Source organism: Thamnophis sirtalis, unplaced genomic scaffold (assembly GCF_051295495.1).
Source record: "Thamnophis sirtalis isolate CommonGarterSnake01/CBP01778 unplaced genomic scaffold, rThaSir2_p1.2 scaffold_10, whole genome shotgun sequence".
In the NCBI taxonomy this organism is placed as follows: domain Eukaryota; kingdom Metazoa; phylum Chordata; class Lepidosauria; order Squamata; family Natricidae; genus Thamnophis; species Thamnophis sirtalis.
The window spans coordinates 50,685,538-50,705,554 of record NW_028261390.1 but is presented as its reverse complement, the minus strand read 5'-3'; the positions used below and the strand labels follow the sequence as shown (position 1 = coordinate 50,705,554).

Here is a 20,017-nt window from a genome sequence, read left to right as displayed (position 1 = left end):
CACAAAAGACTAATGGGCACACCGCTAGTACCTCAGCCACATAGGATGTTACGAAACAGCCGACTAATCTGCATACATCAACTCCATCAACTAATCAAGATGTAACAACACAGCCAACCAACGCGCTTACAGCAACAAAGCCAGCACTCCACCCACCCCCCAATATTTATAGAAAGACGGCAGCTGCGATCACGCTTTGCTCGCACAAGCACGAAGCCGAAGGCCCCAGCCTGAAGATGGCGAGTGGGACCTCGTCGAAACATCACCAAGATACTCTCAATCTTACACGGGAAAAGACTCGAATACACCAAGACCTCCACATATATATGTGTGTGTGTTATAGTTACATTCCCATGCCTATTTATGCATAAAAATACTTAAACTCACATTTTCACTGCATACCTTATTCCACAATATTTGACCAGCTTTATTTAGATCCATTACATCCTTCCCTTTTTTCTCAGATTCACAATAATAAAACATACTCATTTTTTCTTTGATTTCATGTGGCAATTCAATTTCTGTATCATTTATTTTTCTTACATTTCAAGTTGCAAATGTCCATATGCCATAGTCACTGGACTTTACATATATTGAACTCTGCTTGCTATCATAGATTTAGTAAATTGATTCCTTCACAAAAATCTTGTAATAAAATACAGGAGATATAAATTGGTTTAGTAGTTTTAGTCTATCATGCCACTTGCTGCATTCTCTTCTAACAATTTTGCATATTAACAGAATAACAGAGTTGGAAGGGACATTGGAGGTCTTCTAATCCAAACCCTGCTCAAGCAGAAGACCTTATACCCGTGATGGTGAACCTATGGCATGCGTGCCACAGGTGGCAGGAGACATTTGTTAGGGCACACAAGGCATTGTTCTGCCAACTCCAGCATGCATGCATGCATGCACTGGCTAGATGACTTTAGCCTTCTTTTGAGACCATTTTTCCCCTCTGGAGGCTTTCCTGAAGCCTCTGGAGGGCGAAAAACCAGCCCTATGGCCAACCAGAAGTTCGGGAACAGACTTCTGGTTTGCTTGTATAGCCATTTTTCGCCCTCCGGAGCCTTCAGGAGGCTTCCCTGAAGTCTCTGGAGGTCAAAAAACAGCCCTACTAGCAAACTGAACTTCTGGTTTGTCCGTAGGGCCGTTTTTCGCCCTCTAGAGCCTTCAGGGAAGCCTCCTGAAGGCTCCGGAGGGCGAAAAATGGCCCTACAAGCAAATGGGAAGTCACCATTCCTGAACTTCTGGGTTCCCCGTAGGGCCATTTTTCACCCTCCTGGGCTTCTGGGAAGCCTCTGGAGCCTGGGCAGGGTGAAAGAAGTGCATCAAAAGTATGTGTGGGGGTGCTGGTTGTACATGCATGTGTGGAGGGAAGCATACACATGCACGCGCATGGCATTATGAGTTTGGCACACCCGTACATGACCCCCATCACTCCCTCCTCTTTTGGCACAAGAGCCAAAAAAGGTTAGCCATCACTGCCCTATACCGCCACAGCAACTGCAGATGTTTTGGTGTGTCTTTTTATTTGCTCACCCTTGGAGAGTTCCGTCCTCTTTTCTCCTCCTTTCCTGCCTGACTTTACAGGCACCCGCAGCTGCGGGCTGTGAAGGAGCACCGAGCCCTGTATTGATGGGGGGAGGAGGTGGGGGGAGAGAGAGGGAGGGAGGCATTTTGGCAAAATCTTTTGTGTCTCTCTTCTTTTGTTGGATTCATATTAATTGTCTTTTCTCATCTTCTAAAGAATTCCTTCCTTCCAGCCCCTCAGGAGAAATGGTTGTGCAGAAGCAGGGGCGGCCAAGAATAGGAGACGAAAAGTCCTAGACCCCGTCCTGAAGCCTCTGGAGAGAGAAAAGTAGCCCAACATTCAAACTGGAAGTTTGTTCCCGAACTTCCAGTTTGCGCGTTGGGTTGTTTTCAGCCCTCCGGAGGGGTGAAAAACGGCCAAAGATGAAGGCCAAAATCAGCTGGCCAGTGCATGCAGAGCAATGCCTCGTGTCCCCTAAGAAATGGCTCAGTGTGCCACCTGTGGCATGTGAGCCACAGGTTCGCCATCACGGATATAGGGTGGTGTTCTGTTTGAGGATCATTGAGCCAGCACTACCCAAAGAAATTTCTATGGTCATGTTGTCAGCCTAACATCACAGGGTGCTGTTATCTTTCCATTGAAGTAGTACCTATTGATCTACTTACATTTACATGCTTACAAACTGCTAGGTTGGCAGGAGTTAGGCTAAGGACAGAAAATCACCTTGCTGCATGGCATTCAGGTCTTGAACCTGGGCTGCCGACTTTCCAGCTGACAAGCCCAGTATCTTAACTGCTGATGCACTGCAGAATACCTTATTTGAGGCCGCCTTTCAAATATTAGAGGCAGCCCTTAAATAGTATAATTCAATACAAATATTGGAATACAAGTACAAGTGCAATCAAAATCCTTATTAAGTATCTCATTTGTGGTTCTTTTAAATTCAACTTTTATCCAGCATCCAAGAACTATTTATTCAGTCCTTAAGTTACCCTTCAATGAGTGCACTAGTCCCAATTCTTTATGTCCCATAGGTAAACTATCAGTTCCATTTAGATAGTCCCAGAGATTATCAAAAGCCTCTTTGCATCTCCTTTACCAATTCAATCTTCTAGCATAGCATTCAGGTAATTTAATTAATTACCTGAATTAAAATATTTAATTAAATGGCCTCCTCATTTCCATATTTAAATCTCCAGTAATCATGGGGTAGCTAAAAATAATCAAATGGATATCGTCACTGTCCTTCATATAGGTATTCCCAAATTCCTTATAATTTTTCCTTTCGTCAGCAGGTAGCATTCTCCACTTAAATTTCAGTTTACTAATCAATTGTCATTTTGGTTGTAGAACAGTTATAAAAGCAGAATAAGTTTTGCAAGTAAATAGTTCTAGCATTTTAAAATGCCTTCCCAATAGCATCTTCCCAATTTAGGAGTTCAATTTTCTGTATATTTCAAAATATATTATTTATTCCGCTGTACTTTTCATTTAATAATTATTATTTATTTTTCAGTGCACTACATATGTACAATGAGATTGGTTGATCTCCCTCAGTCTACCCCCATTAACCTTCCAAATTAGGTTAGAAATACCTATGCTAATTTCCGATTAGGTATTTTCTCAGAATGTCTCAAAATGCTTAGATGCCACTTTAACACATAGTTCTGAGAAAATAGTTCTAAATTGTTTCTTGGGGTTAGATTTAAAGTAAAAGAAAAATCCTCTCCCCCAGTTCGAGCACAGTTCACCTACTTCACTCCAGCACCAGTCTTAGTTGTTCTTTGGTTCTCCCAGCTTTGTGGCAGCCATCTTTAGGCTGTCTCTTCTTCTTGCTGTGGCTGAGAGGGAAAAACAATCCTGGGCCAGACAAAAGAGCTGTGACATTCCTTGACAACACAGAGTGCCCCTCTTTGCTTCACCACCCATACAGGGTGGCTTGGGCTCCAGTGGTGGGTTCTGGATCCCATCGCAACCGGTATTTTGCAACAGGGCTGGGTGTCCACCACGGGCACGCAAGCTGTGCACGCATGTGCACCCACCACCTGTGATGCTCCAGCTGCTCAGCAGAGCATTGCGCAGGCACCTTACGCTGTGCACATGTAGGTAAATAGCCCAGTTGGCTTAAATACCGGTAAGGAATGAGGGTGGGCGGGTGGGCCCTCCAAACCACTGTTCCGGTATGGTGGCTGCTGCTCCCAGCAGTCACCGGTACACCCGTACTGAGGCATACCTCCCGGAACCCACCACTTTTGGGGTCCCTCCAGAGCCCACAAACATGAATAATTCAGCACAGGGGATGCAAAGACCCATTCCCTGTGTCTGAAAAACACTGTGATATCAACCAGAAGCCCAGTTGTCTTATGACCTAGTTGAAATCCAGGTCATAAGTATTTAAATGTGCTTGGAATAAACAAATTAAATTACTTTTGCACTTCAGACTATGCTACTTAATATAGCAAAAACAAATTAGTTTATGAGTAACAAAATCTTAGCGTGGGATAAAGGGACCCCATGATGAAAAGCCAAAATAGATGAAATTCAACTTTTGTTTCCCCAACATGTTTTTCTTCATATAAACCCATTTATATTAAAGCACAATTGATTAAAACCAGACTGTGACTTTATAATTCTATCAAAGATTGCTGGCTAAATCTAGAATATCATGGATGGACCATTGACCTTAATAAGGCAAGGCAACTGTTAGCTCACACACGCACACAAATTTGAGAGTGAAGGTGATTTAGCAATTAAGAGAAACCCCAATTCTACTACACTTTCATCACCAGAGCTCATTGGATGATTCCCTTTAAACCCAACTTACCCTACAAGGTAATTGTGAGAAAAATGTTGGAGAAGAAAGTACTATGTAAACTAATTTGTTCCTGGACAGAAAATAAATCTAATAAATAACTAATTAAACTGAGCTAAAAGGGGAAAGGCCTGGCTGCTACCATCCATACAGGAAATCCAGATTATGTTTCTCTAGCCATCTCCTCTGCAACAAATGTGCGTTGAAACATATTATCCTTATTCAGTGAGAAAACAGACAATTAGTTGAGCAATGCTGATTGCATTTTGAATTATTGATGAAAAAGGATTTCCTTACTATGTTTCCCTGTACTTCTATTTTTTAGTATCTATAGATTTTGCATTATTAGTTTATAAGGAACTTTCTAATTATATCAGAGGTGGGTTTCAGCCAGTCTTATCTGGTACACGCATACCGGTTGAATTTAGCATGCCTTCCTATACCGGGCCACACTGCGCAATTACAGCCCTGGAGAGCGGAGTCTCTCAGGGAGAAGCCAGAGGCAGCGGGGCAGTCGGGTCCCTCGCCCTCAGAGGGAGGAAGGGCCAATTGGGAGAGGGCTTTGGTCCTGCTACCTCTGGCACACAGAACTTTATAGTCCCGCAGCAAAGATTCTGTCCCTCATCCCAGAGCCTTCGTAACGGCAGAAACTTGTTCTCACTCGCCCGGGTTTGTGCAGAGGCTTCCCTCTCCAGCCTGTAATTGTGCGTGGCATGCATGGGGGCATGGGCCGCAGCCAGAAGACAAGGAATGCGAGGGGGACAGCGGGGCATCGTCCTTCTGAAGAGGACCTATCTCCAATGAGGGCAGAACTGGTAGCATTGGTCTTGGGATGTTCTGCAGAGTCCCTCAGGGAAAAATGCCACTACCAGGTACTTTTAACATATATTTTGGTCCTATGACTGCAGAATGCTGCAAAAAAACATAAATACAGGCCAGTTGTTGAGTGTTTCAAATGTCATTGGAATACTCAACAAGGTAACCACAGTATGCATGTGTGTCTCTGTGTGTGAGAGAGAGACAGGCAGACACACACACACACACACAGAGAGAGAAACACACACACATACACAGAGGGAAGGAGGAGATAGAGACAGACAGACAGACAGACATAGAGAAAGAATGACAGAGGGAGACACAGAGGGAAGGAGGGAGAGAGAGAGACAAAGAGCCACACAGAGAGACAGACAGACAGACAAAGAGGGAGAAAGAAAGAACAAAAGAAAGAAAAAGAAAGTGGGAGAGAAGAAAGAAAGAAAAAGGGAGAGAGAGACAAAAGGAAGGAAGGAAGGAGAGAGAGAGAGAGAGAGAGAGAGAGAGAGAGAGAGAGAGAGAGAGAGAGAGGGAGGGAGGGAGGGAGGGAGAGAGAGAGAAATAACTTAGGACCACAGTTGAGGCCAAAATTTTGGTTGCTAAGCAAAAGCATTGTTAAGTGAGTTTCACATTTTCCAAGTTAGCCATGCCCACCTGGTCACATGACCGCCGAGCCAATCCCAAAAACAGGCCATACCTACAGAATAGGTTCTAAAAAAAATTGACCACTGAATTATATGCTTCTCTGTTGTGGTCCAGCAGGATCCGGTTGAGCTGCTGATGGACTCAGATAGCGAGGAACCATATGAGTCTGCCCTGGATGATGTGGAGGACCCTGGGCAGGGTTCAGACTCAGAGCAAGGACCAGAGAGACTGGTTGGCCACCAGAAGGTGCCTGAGGCATGGAGCAGTGGGGAGGATCAAAGGCAGTTTGTCCCTGATGCTTGATTGAGAAGGGCTGAGAAACGGAAGCAGCAACTCCGTAGGCAGACTCACAGAAGATGATTAAGCACAGGTGGTTGTTGATTGGCCCCTCCCAAGAGAGATTATAGGTGAGGCATAGGGAGGGGACTTTTGCAGGAAACAACTGTTGAAATTAGTAGTTAAGAAAATCTATCTGTATTCTAGTCATGTCTGTTCGTTTGGACTATCTGTGTTGCTTCGTTTGAATTATCTGGGTTGCTGCAGAGCTACTCTATTGAACGTGAGTTGCCTGGGCTCTCAGCCAAAGGAATCGTTATCTCAGTAATTGAACAGTGGCAAACAGCCAAGCCTGTGTTCTGATTTATTCACAGGCCGGGGAAGAGGGGGGGGTCAGAACACTTCTCTATGTTCAAGATTCCTTAGCTACATAGCTAGGTATTGTGTTCTAAGATTAGTACAATGTTTTCTTAACTTCTGTAACTATTTCTCTGTTTTCTTAGAGTTGGGATGGATGGTAAATCTTTGTTCTCAGAAGTTCACAAAGCACAGAAAACAATAGAAAGCATTTAGTTAACAATTGCATATGTTTATTGATTCAAACTTCCAATATAAATGTTGCTATCGCACACTTCTCCATTCCAGCACAAACATCTCAGGGATATCTTCAACAGATCATCACACTGTTTTCTCAGTGGAATAAACAGGAAGGTATGTGTCCTTATTGTGGCTGCTATCTATCCATTTCAGGAAGGCAATGTGCTCAGACTAATAGAGAAGATGAGCACTGAAAATCAACTCATGTTGACAAATGGAACACAATTATTGATCCTCAGTCATCATTTGTCACCCATTTGTGCCTTTTGTCCTGATATTACTCCTATTTGTGTAGTGCTTAAATGAAAATAAGTGAACTGGAAGAACAGGCCACAAAGTTACTCTTGTTTCTTGAATGATTACATTGCATAGTCAGTGTGGATAAGCCACCACTAAAGTTTGAGCAGAAATTCAAGGAGATTCTCTCACATGAATCATATTTATTTATATAGTTACTCTGGGAAGTTTAGTGTTTGAAACAATAAAACAGTTAAAACAAAAACAATAAGCAGCCAAGATAGTTAACCAAGTAAAGTTAAGAAATAGCACCCTTAACATATTCCAAGCCCCACCGTATAGTGAAGTTTTTAGAGCCTTGTGAAAGGCCAAGAGCGATGGAAGGATAGAAGATCTGTCTTTTACTTCCTGCCAATCAACACTCTTTGGCTGGTGGGATCTGCAACATGCCCAATTTGCTGGATCAAACTGGATGAGTGGCAGCCTGTTGTTATTAACATTTTTTACTGGGAAAACCTTCAGGAACGGTCTGCCAGAGAGCCTGTCATTTATTACCTTCTGGTTACCAACATTATGGCAATCTTAATTTATTCCCTAATTGGTAACATATCTTTGCACCTTCACTTCTGGGGTGAGGTCTCTGAAATTTCATTTAGAATATGATCTACAGCTGATATTTCCAAAAACTCCCAACATTCTAATTTCCTTTATCACATGAGTCTTATTATAATAATATAAATCTGGATTACAAAACCCTTAAATCCATATATGCCAGTCCTTTTTTGCATCTATGACATATGAAATTCACAAAGCAATTCATTGACAGTATTTACATACTTTCTATTGTTATTCTGATAGGCCTATTCTTAAAATGGAACATATACAGGTATATGAAACTAAATGAGAACAGCTCCACACAGGAACCAAACCCCTTTTTATCTGCTCACATATAAATAATACTACTTTCATTAAATGTCTCCACTCCAAAAGTACTGCTGTACCAGTTGTGGGAGTCAAAGATTTCACTACCAGTTCTGTGGGCATGGCATGGCTTGGTGGGCGTGGCAGGGAAAGGTTACTGCAAAATCCCAATTTCCTCCTGATCAGCTGTGACTTGGCAGCAGAGAATACAGGTGAAACTCGAAAAATTAGAATATCGTGCAAAAGTTCATTTATTTCAGTAATGCAACTTAAAAGATGAAACTAATATATGAGATAGACTCAATACATGCAAAGCAAGATAGTTTAAGCCGTGATTTGTCATAACTGTGATGATTATGGCTTACAGCTCATGAAAACCTCAAATCCACAATCTCAGAAAATTAGAATATTACATGCAATCAATAAAACAGGGATTGTACATAGAACAATATCAAACCTCTGAAAAGTATAAGCATGCATATGTACTCAGTACTTGGTTTGGGCCCCTTTTGCAGCAATTACTGCCTCAATGCAGTGTGGCATGGAAGCTATCAGCCTGTAGCACTGCTGAGGTGTTATGGAAGACCAGGATGCTTCAATAGCGGACTCAGTCCTTCTGCATTGTTCGGTCTCATGTCTCTCATCTTTCTCTTGGCAATGCCCCATAGATTCTCTATGGGGTTCAAGTCAGGCGAGTTTGCTGGCCAATCAAGCATAGTAATCCCATGGTCATTGAACAGGTTTTGGTGCTTCTGGCAGTGTGGGCAGGTGCCAAGTCCTGCTGGAAAATGAAGTCAGCATCCCTATAAAGCTCGTCTGCGGAAGAAAGCATGAAGTGCTCCAAAATCTCCTGGTAGACGGCTGCATTGACCCTGGACTTAATGAAGCACAATGGATCAACACCAGCAGATAACATGGCTCCCCAAATCAACACAGACTGTGGAAACTTCACATTCGACTTCAAGCATCTTGTAGTGTGCGCCTCTTCATTCTTCCTCCATACTCTGGGTCCTTGGTTTCCAAATGCAATGCAAAAGTTGCTCTCATCAGAAAAGAGGACTTTGGACCACTGAGCAACAGACCAGGTCTGTTTTTCTTTAGCCCACGTTGTTTGTTGTTCAGGAGCGGCTTGACAAGAGGAATACGACATTTGAAGCCCATGTCCAGGATCTGTCTGTGTGTGGTGGCTCTTGATGCACTGACTCCAGCCTCAGTCCACTCCTTGTGAAAGTCCCCAACACTTTTGAATGACCTTTTCCTGACAATCCTCTCCAGGCTGCGGTCATCCCTGATGCTTGTGCACCTTTTTTTTCCACACTTTTCCCTTCCACGTAACTTTCTATTAATGTGCTTTGATACAGCACTTTGGGAACATCCAACTTCTTTTGCAATTATCTTTTGAGGCTTTCACTACTTATGGAGGGTGTCAATGATGGTTTTCTGCACAACTGTCAGGTCAGCAGTCTTTCCCATGATTGTGATTCCTGCTGAACCAGACTGAGAGACCATTTAAAGCCTCAGGAACCCTTTGCAGGGGTTATGGCTTAATTAGCTGATTAGAATGGGACACTTTGAGCCTAGAATATTGCACCTTTTCACAATATTCTAATTTTCTGAGATTGTGGATTTGGGGTTTTCATGAACTGTAAGCCATAATCATCACAATTATGACAAATCACTGCTTGAACTATCTTGCTTTGCATGTAATGAGTCTATCTCATATATTAGTTTTATCTTTTAAGTTGCATTACTGAAATAAATGAACTTTTGCATGATATTCTAATTTTTTGAGTTTCACCTGTAGATGGGGGCGGGATCAGTTAGAGGTGGTATTTACTGGTTCTCTGAACTACTCAAAATGTCTGCTACCGATTCTCCAGAACTGGTCAGAACCTGTGGAATACCACCTCTGTGCTGTACCCAGGCATAAATATAACAAGAAAAACAGGGGCTTTTCATTTGAAATAAAATGGCTTTCAAAATATTATTTATTTAATTTCATTCATCTACCATCCCAGTTACATACTGTATACTTGGCAATCTACATTCATCATAAAAACATAAGAATAAAATGCTAACACGCAAAAAGGGTGCTGAGCAAGAGGCAGCTTATCTGGGCCAACAACCCAGCTTCCAAACGTTCTACCGAAAGCCTTCCTAATTTCAGCAGGGAGCTGCTCCACTGGGTCAAGACCAACACAGAGAAGGTCTACTTCCAGAACCTGGACTCACTGCTTTCATAAAGAAAGTTAATACATAGCAAATCATCCTGGCTTACATGCACAGAATGGGTTAGCGTTAGGGTTAGACACGTGAAAGGGAATATGCAATAGGAGATGAATCATCAAGGACTTTTAAGTAATGATAAATATTTTGTACTGTTCTTTGGAAAACTATTGTCAATCAATGCAATGTCTGTATCGCAGGTGTGCTTCCACTATAACTACTTTTGTCCAATAGCAGCCTTTTCTACAAACACAGTTTCAGAATAGTTGTCCAAGGAATCTCCTGATAGAGTGTACTATTAGCAAATTTTTCAAGAGGCAACTGGACTTTCTTTGGTTTTTCTTTGAAGACGTTTCATTTCTCATCCAAGAAGCTTCTTCAGCTTCAAAGGTTCAAAAAGTCTTCAAAGAAAAACCAGAAAGTCCAGTTGCCTTTTGAAAAAGCACCTTAGAGACAACCATGACCTGGATGACTGAGAATCTCCATAGATACTATTAGCAAACTTCCTATGATAGTTAAGAAATTTTCAGCAAAGTCTGCTTTTAGCTTGGGAATCAGTCCTCTGAAGCTGGGAAATATGTCACACAATCACTATTTTTTTATAAATGTATATTTTATTTGAAGTAAGATTTCTATTTTTTTATTCCAAAAACCTAACCAGTAGTGTCCACAGGGGATGGTGGGGGTGGGTGTCAAAACAAGTAAGATGGCGGTCACAGAATCATGATTGAACCCTTTTGCACATACACCAACATAACCAAGTGTAGAAAATGACATGGCTTCCCTATAATGCCAATAACTACCATATTCTATGGATTCTGTTTACCAGATCATGTAGCAATGACAAAAAATCATGATGCAAAATTAATTGAATCAGACCTGAAATAGATTTTTTTAAATGTTCCCTTAGTATTAATTTGTTATCTTTAAAGCAAAAAAAGAACATGACAAACTGTGTTTTTAAATCATGCAACTCCAGAATATGTAATTAGTAGGTAAATATATACTGCCCTCTACTGGCTGGAATGTATATATTTTTGCTTTATTATTACAACCAACATCTCACATCTATAGGAAAAATAAACTATTAAAAGAATTTCTAACCATTTTCTAGACTTATTTAATAACCACCTAGAAGTCAAATATAGGGAGAAGAGAACATGACTCACTATCTTTATCCTAAGAAGCCAGTTTTAAGTATTGTAGTATGCTTTATTAGATATACAGTATTTACTAACATCAGTTGGTTCATCTTGATTTCCATTTTCATTGGCTTAGTCAAATAAATTAAGTGGAATTTAGTGCTTGTTTCTGCTGTCTAAAATGGCCATCAGTAGAACTGTTTATTAAACTTGTATCTGTTTAACTGTTTATTAAACTTGTATGCCGCCCTATTCCCAATAGCAGTAGGCATGAAAAATGGAAAGTTGAGATTTTTACTCTTTCCTTTATTATTCACAGACTTTACAGTTGGTATCATTAGCAACAGCAATGATAGAAAACCATTACATTGCAATTGAATATGTTGAGGCCCTAGAAAATGCCCCTATTTATTAGTGATTTCTTTGCATTTATAAACGCAGCAAGTGGTAAGATTGAGGAAAGACACTTTTATAGTATTAAGGAACTGTATTTAATCTCAATTTTATCTCATCAGAAACAAACAGAAAATCTAGCAGAATTGGAATGTAGCAGAATTGGAATGAAACATCTTCAATAAATATGCTAAAAAGAGGACATATAAATAATGGAACTTCTTTATTCCAATTGTCTTTTTTCTCTGATGAGCCTTGCCTCCTGCCATAGGCTAACTAAATAAGACCTTGAAAGGCTAAAACAAGATAGGATCATGTAAACAGAACATAACATGCCTGTAGGTTACCCTGTGAAGTGAAATTTAAAAAAAAAGACTCCTAGAAAATCTCCTAAGGACATTTGATTTGATAAGTTAAACACAAAGAAGCCATGCTTTATCAGTAATGGTGCATGTTATATTTCCTATACTCTTGATTTTTAATTTTATTTTCAGCCAAAGTAATAAAAAATGATATTATTAATACTTGTGAAGATCTCATAATATTCATAATGAAATCTATAAAGTTATTGGAAAAAGTATAATACTATTAAGTAAAACACTATTAAGATTAATATATTACACGGGGAGAGGACATCTAAACTAGGGGTATCAAATTCAATCTCATTTAGGGCCACATCAAAATTGTTTTTGATCTTGGGGGATGGGGACATGGCCAGGGGGCATGGCCAGCATGACATCACTCGTGTCAGGGGGCACCTGTGGTGGCCCAAGTGCTCTGCCAGTGAAAATGGGCTTGCAAGCTCTGTTTCTGGCTGGGGCGGCCTCCTGCAACCCTCTGCCAGTGAAAATGGAGCTGGGGGGGGGGCACACATGGTCCTTGGGAGCTCCGTTTTTGGCTGTTATGGCCTTTGCAACCCTCTGCCAGCAAAAACGGAGCTTGGGGGGCCACAAGCACCCCTTGAGAACTCCATTTTCAGCTGGGATGGCCTCCTGCAGCCCTCTGCCAGTGAAATGGAGCTCTGGAGGACTTCATGCAGCCCACACAAGCTCCATTTTCACTGGCAGAAGCACCATGGGCCAGTCCTTCACTGTTTCCAGAGCACTCCCGCGGGCCAGATTCAAGCACCCCACGGGCCAGATCTAGCCTCCAGACCTAGAGTTTGATACTCCTGCTCTAAACAATATATTGCTGTGTTGTACAATAAATTCCCACCTATCATAGTTTATGAAAACCCGAGATCAAGATTAGTCACAAATCAAAGACATCAGAGTAACTGGCATTACCTTAACCATCAACCTTCAAAGAAGTAACCAATACCTTACAATGGGACTCCTCGGCCCTAATACATTTACTATAGTCTTTGTATGAGTCCCTATCTCCTACACATTGCAATAAATTTTATAGGTTAATCATACCAAACAAGACTTGAAACTTTATTCTGTGTAAAATAACTATAGACAAGACATAATGTCTCATTTTATGTAGACTTTTTTATGGTCATTCACTGTTTCTGCTGGAGGCAGTGTAAATCTTAGGTATAAGCGAAACAAGGACCTCAAAATCTGCCTTTAAACAAATTAGTTGTTGGGTTTTTGTTTTTTTTTGGCTTTTAGAATTTTATGTGTCTTTTTATTTGTATTCTATAAATAATCTATGAGAGAGATCAAACCAGCCAAATGATAAACATGTAACTGGTAAATGCATTCAAATCAAAATAATTTGTTTTTTTTCTTTAAATATCTTGCCATTAATTAATGAATAGGTATATACAGTACATTTACTATTTTTGTGGTGAACCCAAGACCTGTTTTGGCACACACCTTTCTGAAATCTTCTGGCATAATTTTCTGACAAGCTCTCTGGGCTTTACATTGTTAGGGCTCCACCAAGTCTAAATCAGGCACTGGATTGTTTTCTCCCAATTACTCTGAAAGCAGCTATTTCCCATTCCCAGTGATAGGATTTAGGTTGACTTCCAGGTGAACTTTTAATCCTAAAGGACGCATTCTTTTGCTGGCTTTTTGTTTTCTTGCAAATTCTCTCATGCTTTGGGTTTTTTTTTAAATAAATCTACTAGAATTAAAAGAAAGCTATGATCTAATCTGTAGTTTTTTAGACTGATTCATAACAAGATGGAATTGTTGTGAGGGCTGAAACTGGCAAATCATCAGCACTATAGCTGAGGTCAGGCAGAACCATTATCAAACATGGGACATGTTTTTTACATACAAAGCCGAAAAATGAGTGGCAAGAAGTCAATTACCATGTAAAAGTCAGAAACAGGTGGAAGATTTAAACTCTGCTACTGCTGTAAGTAGAGGGTTTGGCTGTTTATGTTGTAGAGCTTACGGTATCTGCAATAATTATAATTAAAAAACCTGATCTCTCTCTGAACAATGTTCTTCATTTACATTGCAAACTCCTAAATATGGTTTTAAATTTCTAGACAAAGTTTTAATAGTTAGCCCTGGGTGAAGCTCCCACTGATTAAGTCTGAGAAACAGAAGAGCAGAGTTGGAAGGGACCTTGGAGGTCTTCTAGTCCAGTGTTTTTCAACCTTTTTTGTGCAAAGGCACACTTTTTTCATGAAAAAAATCACGAGACACACCACCATTAGAAAATGTTAAAAAAATTTAACTCTGTGCCTATATTGACTATATATAAAGTAATTCTCCCATGGCACACCTTACACTATGTCATGGCACACTAGTGTGCCGCGGCACAGTGGTTGAAAAACACTGTTCTAGTCCAACCCCCTGCTCAGGCAGGAAAGCAATACCATTTCAGACAAATGGCTATCCAATCTCTTCTTGAAAACTTGGAGCATTCACAACTTCTCTAGGATTGTAACAGTAAAACCAGATCCAAGTCCCAATTCAAACATGGAACTCATTGTCAACTTTAAGTCACTTGCTTTCTCTAAATGCAAATGTTTTAAGTAGCTACTGCTTAAAATAATAATCAAATAGGCAGGACTTGCATAAACCCTTTAACCGCCAAAGATAACCTTAATTATTTGGAACCTAGCTTACCTTATTGTACAAATGCATCTACTACTACAATGCGTGACCCGTCAAAAGCGCGGACGGCAAAAGCGCGATCGACAAAATCGCGCCTTTGACGTCATCACAGCGCGACGAAAAAGATCGAAAAATTCAAATAAAAATTAATAAAAATTAAATTAAAGCAAGCCGATTCACATAAAGGTAAGGGTTAGGGTTAGGGTTAGGGTTAGGGTTAGGTTAAGGGTTAGGGTTAGCTTTAGAGCGTTAGCGTTAGCGTTAGGGTTAGGATAAGGGTTAGCGTTACGTTTTTCGTTACTTTAACGGTTAGGTTTAGGGTTAGGTTTAGGGTTAGGTTAAGAGTTAGGGTTAGGGTTAGGTTTAGGGTTAGGTTTGGGGGGGTTAGGGGAAGGTTTTAGCTTTATTTTTACATTTTTTCGATCTTTTTCGTCGCGCTGTGATGACGTCACAGCGCGCTTTTGTCGAGCGCGATTTTGTCCTACGCGCTTTTGTGGTGGAACCCTACAATGTGATCCACATATAGCCACAGACGTGAAGTATAAATAAGATGACGACTATACATCACTTTGAGGAGGCCATTTGAAAAGGAGAAATCTTGTTTAATGGATACAGCAAATGAAATACTTCTTCTATTACAGCAATGTTTCTCAACCTTGGTGACTTTAAGTCCTGTGGACCTCAACTCCCAGAATTCCCCAGCCAGCTATGCTATGCTGGCTCAGGGATTCTGGGAGTTGAAGTCCACAGGACTAAAGTCACCAAGGTTGAGAAACACTGTATTACAACATTAAATAAAAATACTACATTATTCCTATAACCAAAGGAGAAAACATATTTTCCTCATCATTCTTTGTTTAAGAAATCATAATTACACTGATTTATTGATTACATCAATTTATATAGTACTCAAGTTTTTTTTAAAGTTAGCTTAAGATTAATATACATAGCCTGTACATGACATGAGATAGGTAACTGAAAATTGTAATATCGTTATTTCAAAATATTACCTAGTAATTCGGAGAGAACACCACCAAAGGGAAGAAATTGGCCCTTTTTAGTGTACCTGTTCCCTGATTTAAATTTGCCTGTCCCATTAACTCCTGTGAAGAAAAACATCACATATAAGTAGTCCTCGACTTATGACCAGAATTGAGTCTAAAATGTATGTTACTAAGTGAGACGGTTCTTAAGTGAGTTCCACCCCATTTTGCAATCTTTCTTGCCACAGCTTTTAAGTGAACCACAGCACTTGTTAAGTTGGTAACATGGTTGTTAAGTGAATCTGGCTTACCCATAGACTTTGGTTGTCAGAAACTGGCTGGGAAGGTTACAAATAATGATCAAATAACCCCAGGAGACTGCAGCTGCCATAAATACAGGCCAGTTATCAAGCATCAAAATTTTGATCACGTTACTGTGATGACACTACAATCGTCATAAGTGTGAAAATTGTCATAAGTCACTTTTTTCAATGCTTTTGTGACTTTGAATGGTCGTAGGCTGAGGACTACCTGTAGTATACATAGTGGTTGAACTAGAAAATCTCCATGTTTCCTTCCAACCCTATGATTCCATGATTATTTACAATGTTTCCATGTTGTCACTAGCATTAACTCACATTAGTGATTTCCCAAGCCACTATAAAGTGGATAACATGAATCAGGAAATGAGATCATAGTCAAAAAACCTAATGAGGACCCTTTGAAGCAATCCAAGTTTATTCTGTTCACGCAGTAGATGATAAATTTACAAGTAAGACATGACAGCAGTAAAACTCTGCAAACCATGTTCCCTGGTTTATATTCAGTATTGCTTTTGATATAGATACTATAAATCTTACATGCCACATGAAATCTGGTCCTTAAAACTCTTTCAGTCACCTCTACAAATTATTATTCATGAATTATTCATAGATTTAAGCAGTTATTTATTCAAAGGAGAAGAAAAGCCTACGCCCTACATAATGAAGTATTGAGAAACACCTTCATCCATTCAAATCAATAGAGCAGCACGTTTCTGTAATACTAACCACATATTGGTTATCATATATTATAATATGTACTCTAGCAACAAGTATATGACAAGAAATAAACGAAGGAAAGAATTATAACTTGATAAATTGCAGTTGGTTTTTTATATCCCTTTCTTTTTTAAATGTGTTTCTGTTGCTGTTCTTTATGGAATCATCCAGAGTCCAGAGTTTATGAGAACTGTTACATGAGAAAAAGAGAGATTTTATTGTTTTATTTAGCAGTACTTGTTGCATTTCAGTAATACATTGTGACTAAGGAAATTCTTTGGAAGCAGTGAAGTGTTGCTGTGTTTCCAAAGATGGGTTGTTTATTAGTAGGAGAAAATCAAACCAAGACAAAAGACATTGTGAAACAGATATGCAAATTATTTCTCAAAACCAGCTCTGTTAATCTAAGCAAGCACTTTTTAATGTGAGAGATTCCAATTGTTACTAATACATTAGAAGCATAGAGCCATTCAAATCTAAATTAAAAGTTATTACCTAGCTAGCCCATTCGTACCCAAACTAAACAGAGCAACAGGCAGATTGTATGTAATCTATGTAAACAGAAAAATAAACTATCTATTCTATCAAAAATAATCAATCTATTGGTAATCTTCAATTTATAATCATTTTAGTGATTATTCAACGTTATAACAGCACTGAAAAAAGTGACACAACTGGCCCTCACACTTACAATCACTGCAGCATCAACAACAGTTGCTGTCCCAGATTAAGTAATTTGCCTTTGTGACTTCCCCAGCCACCTTCTGGCAAGCAAAATCAAGGGGAAAGTTGGATTCAATTAACAACTGTGTGATTCACTTAACAACTGCAGTGATTGGTTGTTTCATTGCTAAAATATTCTTATGTGACATTAGTTAAAGAATGTTTTTCAAGATCACTTTATACAATATATTTTTAAGAATACAAACCTCACAAATAAATGAGAAGGCATAAGCTTCACATGGTGAGAAAGCAGTAATTTGAGTAGCCCAACCTTTGGGCTATTATATTTATGAGAAAGAAGGATTAACTACTAATTATCGGCATTATTAACCATCATGAGGCAGACAATATAATATAATGGGGCAGAGAACATAATACCACTGTATAATATGCAGTTAACCAAGTGAAACATGAACGAAAAGGAAGAATAAAAGATGTATGTAGCAAGGTACATTCCTTGAGTTATGACCACAATTTAGCCCAAATTTATGTTGCTAAGTTAAACATTTGTTAAGTGAGTTTGCCCCATTTTATGACTTTTCTTGCCACAATTATTAAGTGAATCATTGCATTTGTTAAGTTAACAACATGGTTGTTAAGTGAATCTGGCTTCCCCATTGACTTTCCTTGTCAAAGTTGCAAATGCTGATCACATGATCTGAGGACACTACAACTTTCATAAGTATGAACCAGTTGTCAAGCATCTGAATTGTTATCATGTAACCATGGGGATGGTCCAATGGTCATGTGAAAAACAGTCATAAGTCACTTTTTTCAGTGTCCTTGTTAACTTTGAATGATCACTAAAGGAACTGTTGTAAGTTGAGGACTACTTGTACTAGGTATTAACTTCCATCAGCCTTGCTTCAGCCAAACTTTTCAAGTATTATTTTTAGACTGAGACGAACACAACTTTTGCTATGAAACAGAAATCAGAATACGGCACATGGGTTCATCTTCAAAATAAATTGGTTCCATTATAAAGGAAGTCAGTCATGTCAAACATTAAAAAAAAAACACCTGGTGAATCTTTTCCCAATATAAAGATGCCACAATTAACTAACTGTAACACTGACTACATTGAAAATGTGGAAGAGGATTTGCCAGTTATCTATACATGCATGTTTTACATTTGTTTCTTGTATTTCACTTTTCTTGTAAGAAGCTTTACATATTGGTGAATGAATGATCTCATTTGTTCAGTAACATCTAACTAACATATCATCCAAGTTAGTTCAACATAGGTTGTCCATTCTTTTTATTAGAGGTTTTAAAATTAAATAAACACCAAAGAAAACAGCAGATGTTATTTTTTTGTCAGGATTTAAAAAATACAAGGCATGAAATTTATTTAATGGGGACTTAAACTAAACACTGGTGCCAAAATTGCAACGGTGCCTGGGAGAAAAGGAATGTCTTAGCCTGAGGTCAGCCAAAATGACAACACGTGGGTGCCAGAAGAGCCTCCCTGGGGGGGCATTCCACAAACAAGACTCTGCAAAGCCAAGGGCTTCTCCCCGTTTACTTTCCTTGGCAAAAACACCAGGAACAGAACCTCCAAGGGCGTCCAAAACATCCACGCAAGTTCACAAGTAACTTTATCCGTACAACGAGCACAGATAAGCCGATCTGGTCCCCAATCCAAACTCTGGCAGGTGTTTCTCTCTCAAAAGCAACCCAAAAGCTTGCTTTAAACCTATTACTCTCCCGAGACCGAAATCCCGCCCTCCATTTCAGGGGCTCTCCTAAACCACCTCCCAACGCTCGGAAAGACGCGAGGTTCCGAATCCCCCCCCCAAAAAAAATTCCCTTAGAGGCGGGCTTCTGGGAAAGAAAGCAGAGCGCGACAACTCCCCCCCCCCCGTCTTCCCCAGTTCTAAAGAAAGGAGCGGGTGGCGCCCCGCAGCTGGGAGAGCTCTCCCGCAGGCGAACGGGAGCGGGGGCAAACCCCAGCCCTTGAATACACCATCAAGAGGGATTTTAGCAAGTCGGCTCCAACTCGGCTCAAAGTTTCCATGGAAGCGGACGGAACACGGCCCCAACTAAATGTTACAGCCTCGAACAGATCCCGAGTTGTCTTGCTTCTTCCCAACTTAACTCACCCATGCCGCTAGGCTTCGCTTTCTTCTCCGACGGCCGAGCCGAGAGATGCTGTCCCACAGAGAAGGAGCAGGAACTCTCCGCTACCCACCTCTAATAACCACCGCTTTCTCTACCAGTTCCACAGGCCGGGCGTCAGCAAAGCGGAGGCGGGTTCAGAAACCCCTCCTCCATTTGCCTCATCCCACTCGACCCGGGGCTGAGTCCCAGAGCGCTGGGGCGTCAAAAGGCGCCTTTCCCAGTCGAACGGGAAGGCACGTTCCGCTTACCCTCGACAGATGGCACTTGAACCCTGCACTCGTTTAGAAGTTGCGAGTGCGTCTTTATAAAGCCTGTTTAATAGTGCCACTTTTATTGCGCTAGAAGAACAGCAAGCGGCTATGGGTGCGAGGAGAGGCAACACGCGCCCCTTTCTTTACCCGCCTCGGCGAAGGGGCTGGGGGGGGGGAACCATGCAGCCGCGCCTCCCGTGTTTCTTACTCGCTTCTCAGGCCTCTGCAAAAGGAAAATAAGGCTGTGAGCGTTGCTTAGATTTGCTACTCCCCTCAGCCG

General features: G+C 40.5%; 1 protein-coding gene across 1 annotated transcript in view; it reads right to left on the bottom strand.

Moving 5' to 3' along the window:
• Positions 1–19,604, bottom strand: part of GPM6A (glycoprotein M6A) — a 194,926-nt gene extending 175,322 nt beyond the window's left edge. The window contains exon 1 of the mRNA XM_014055258.2: positions 19,468–19,604. Coding sequence (XP_013910733.1) covers positions 19,468–19,471 — 4 coding nt within the window. The 5' untranslated portion in view covers positions 19,472–19,604. The remainder of the gene's footprint in view (positions 1–19,467) is intronic.
• Between the last annotated feature and the right edge of the window lie 413 nt (positions 19,605–20,017).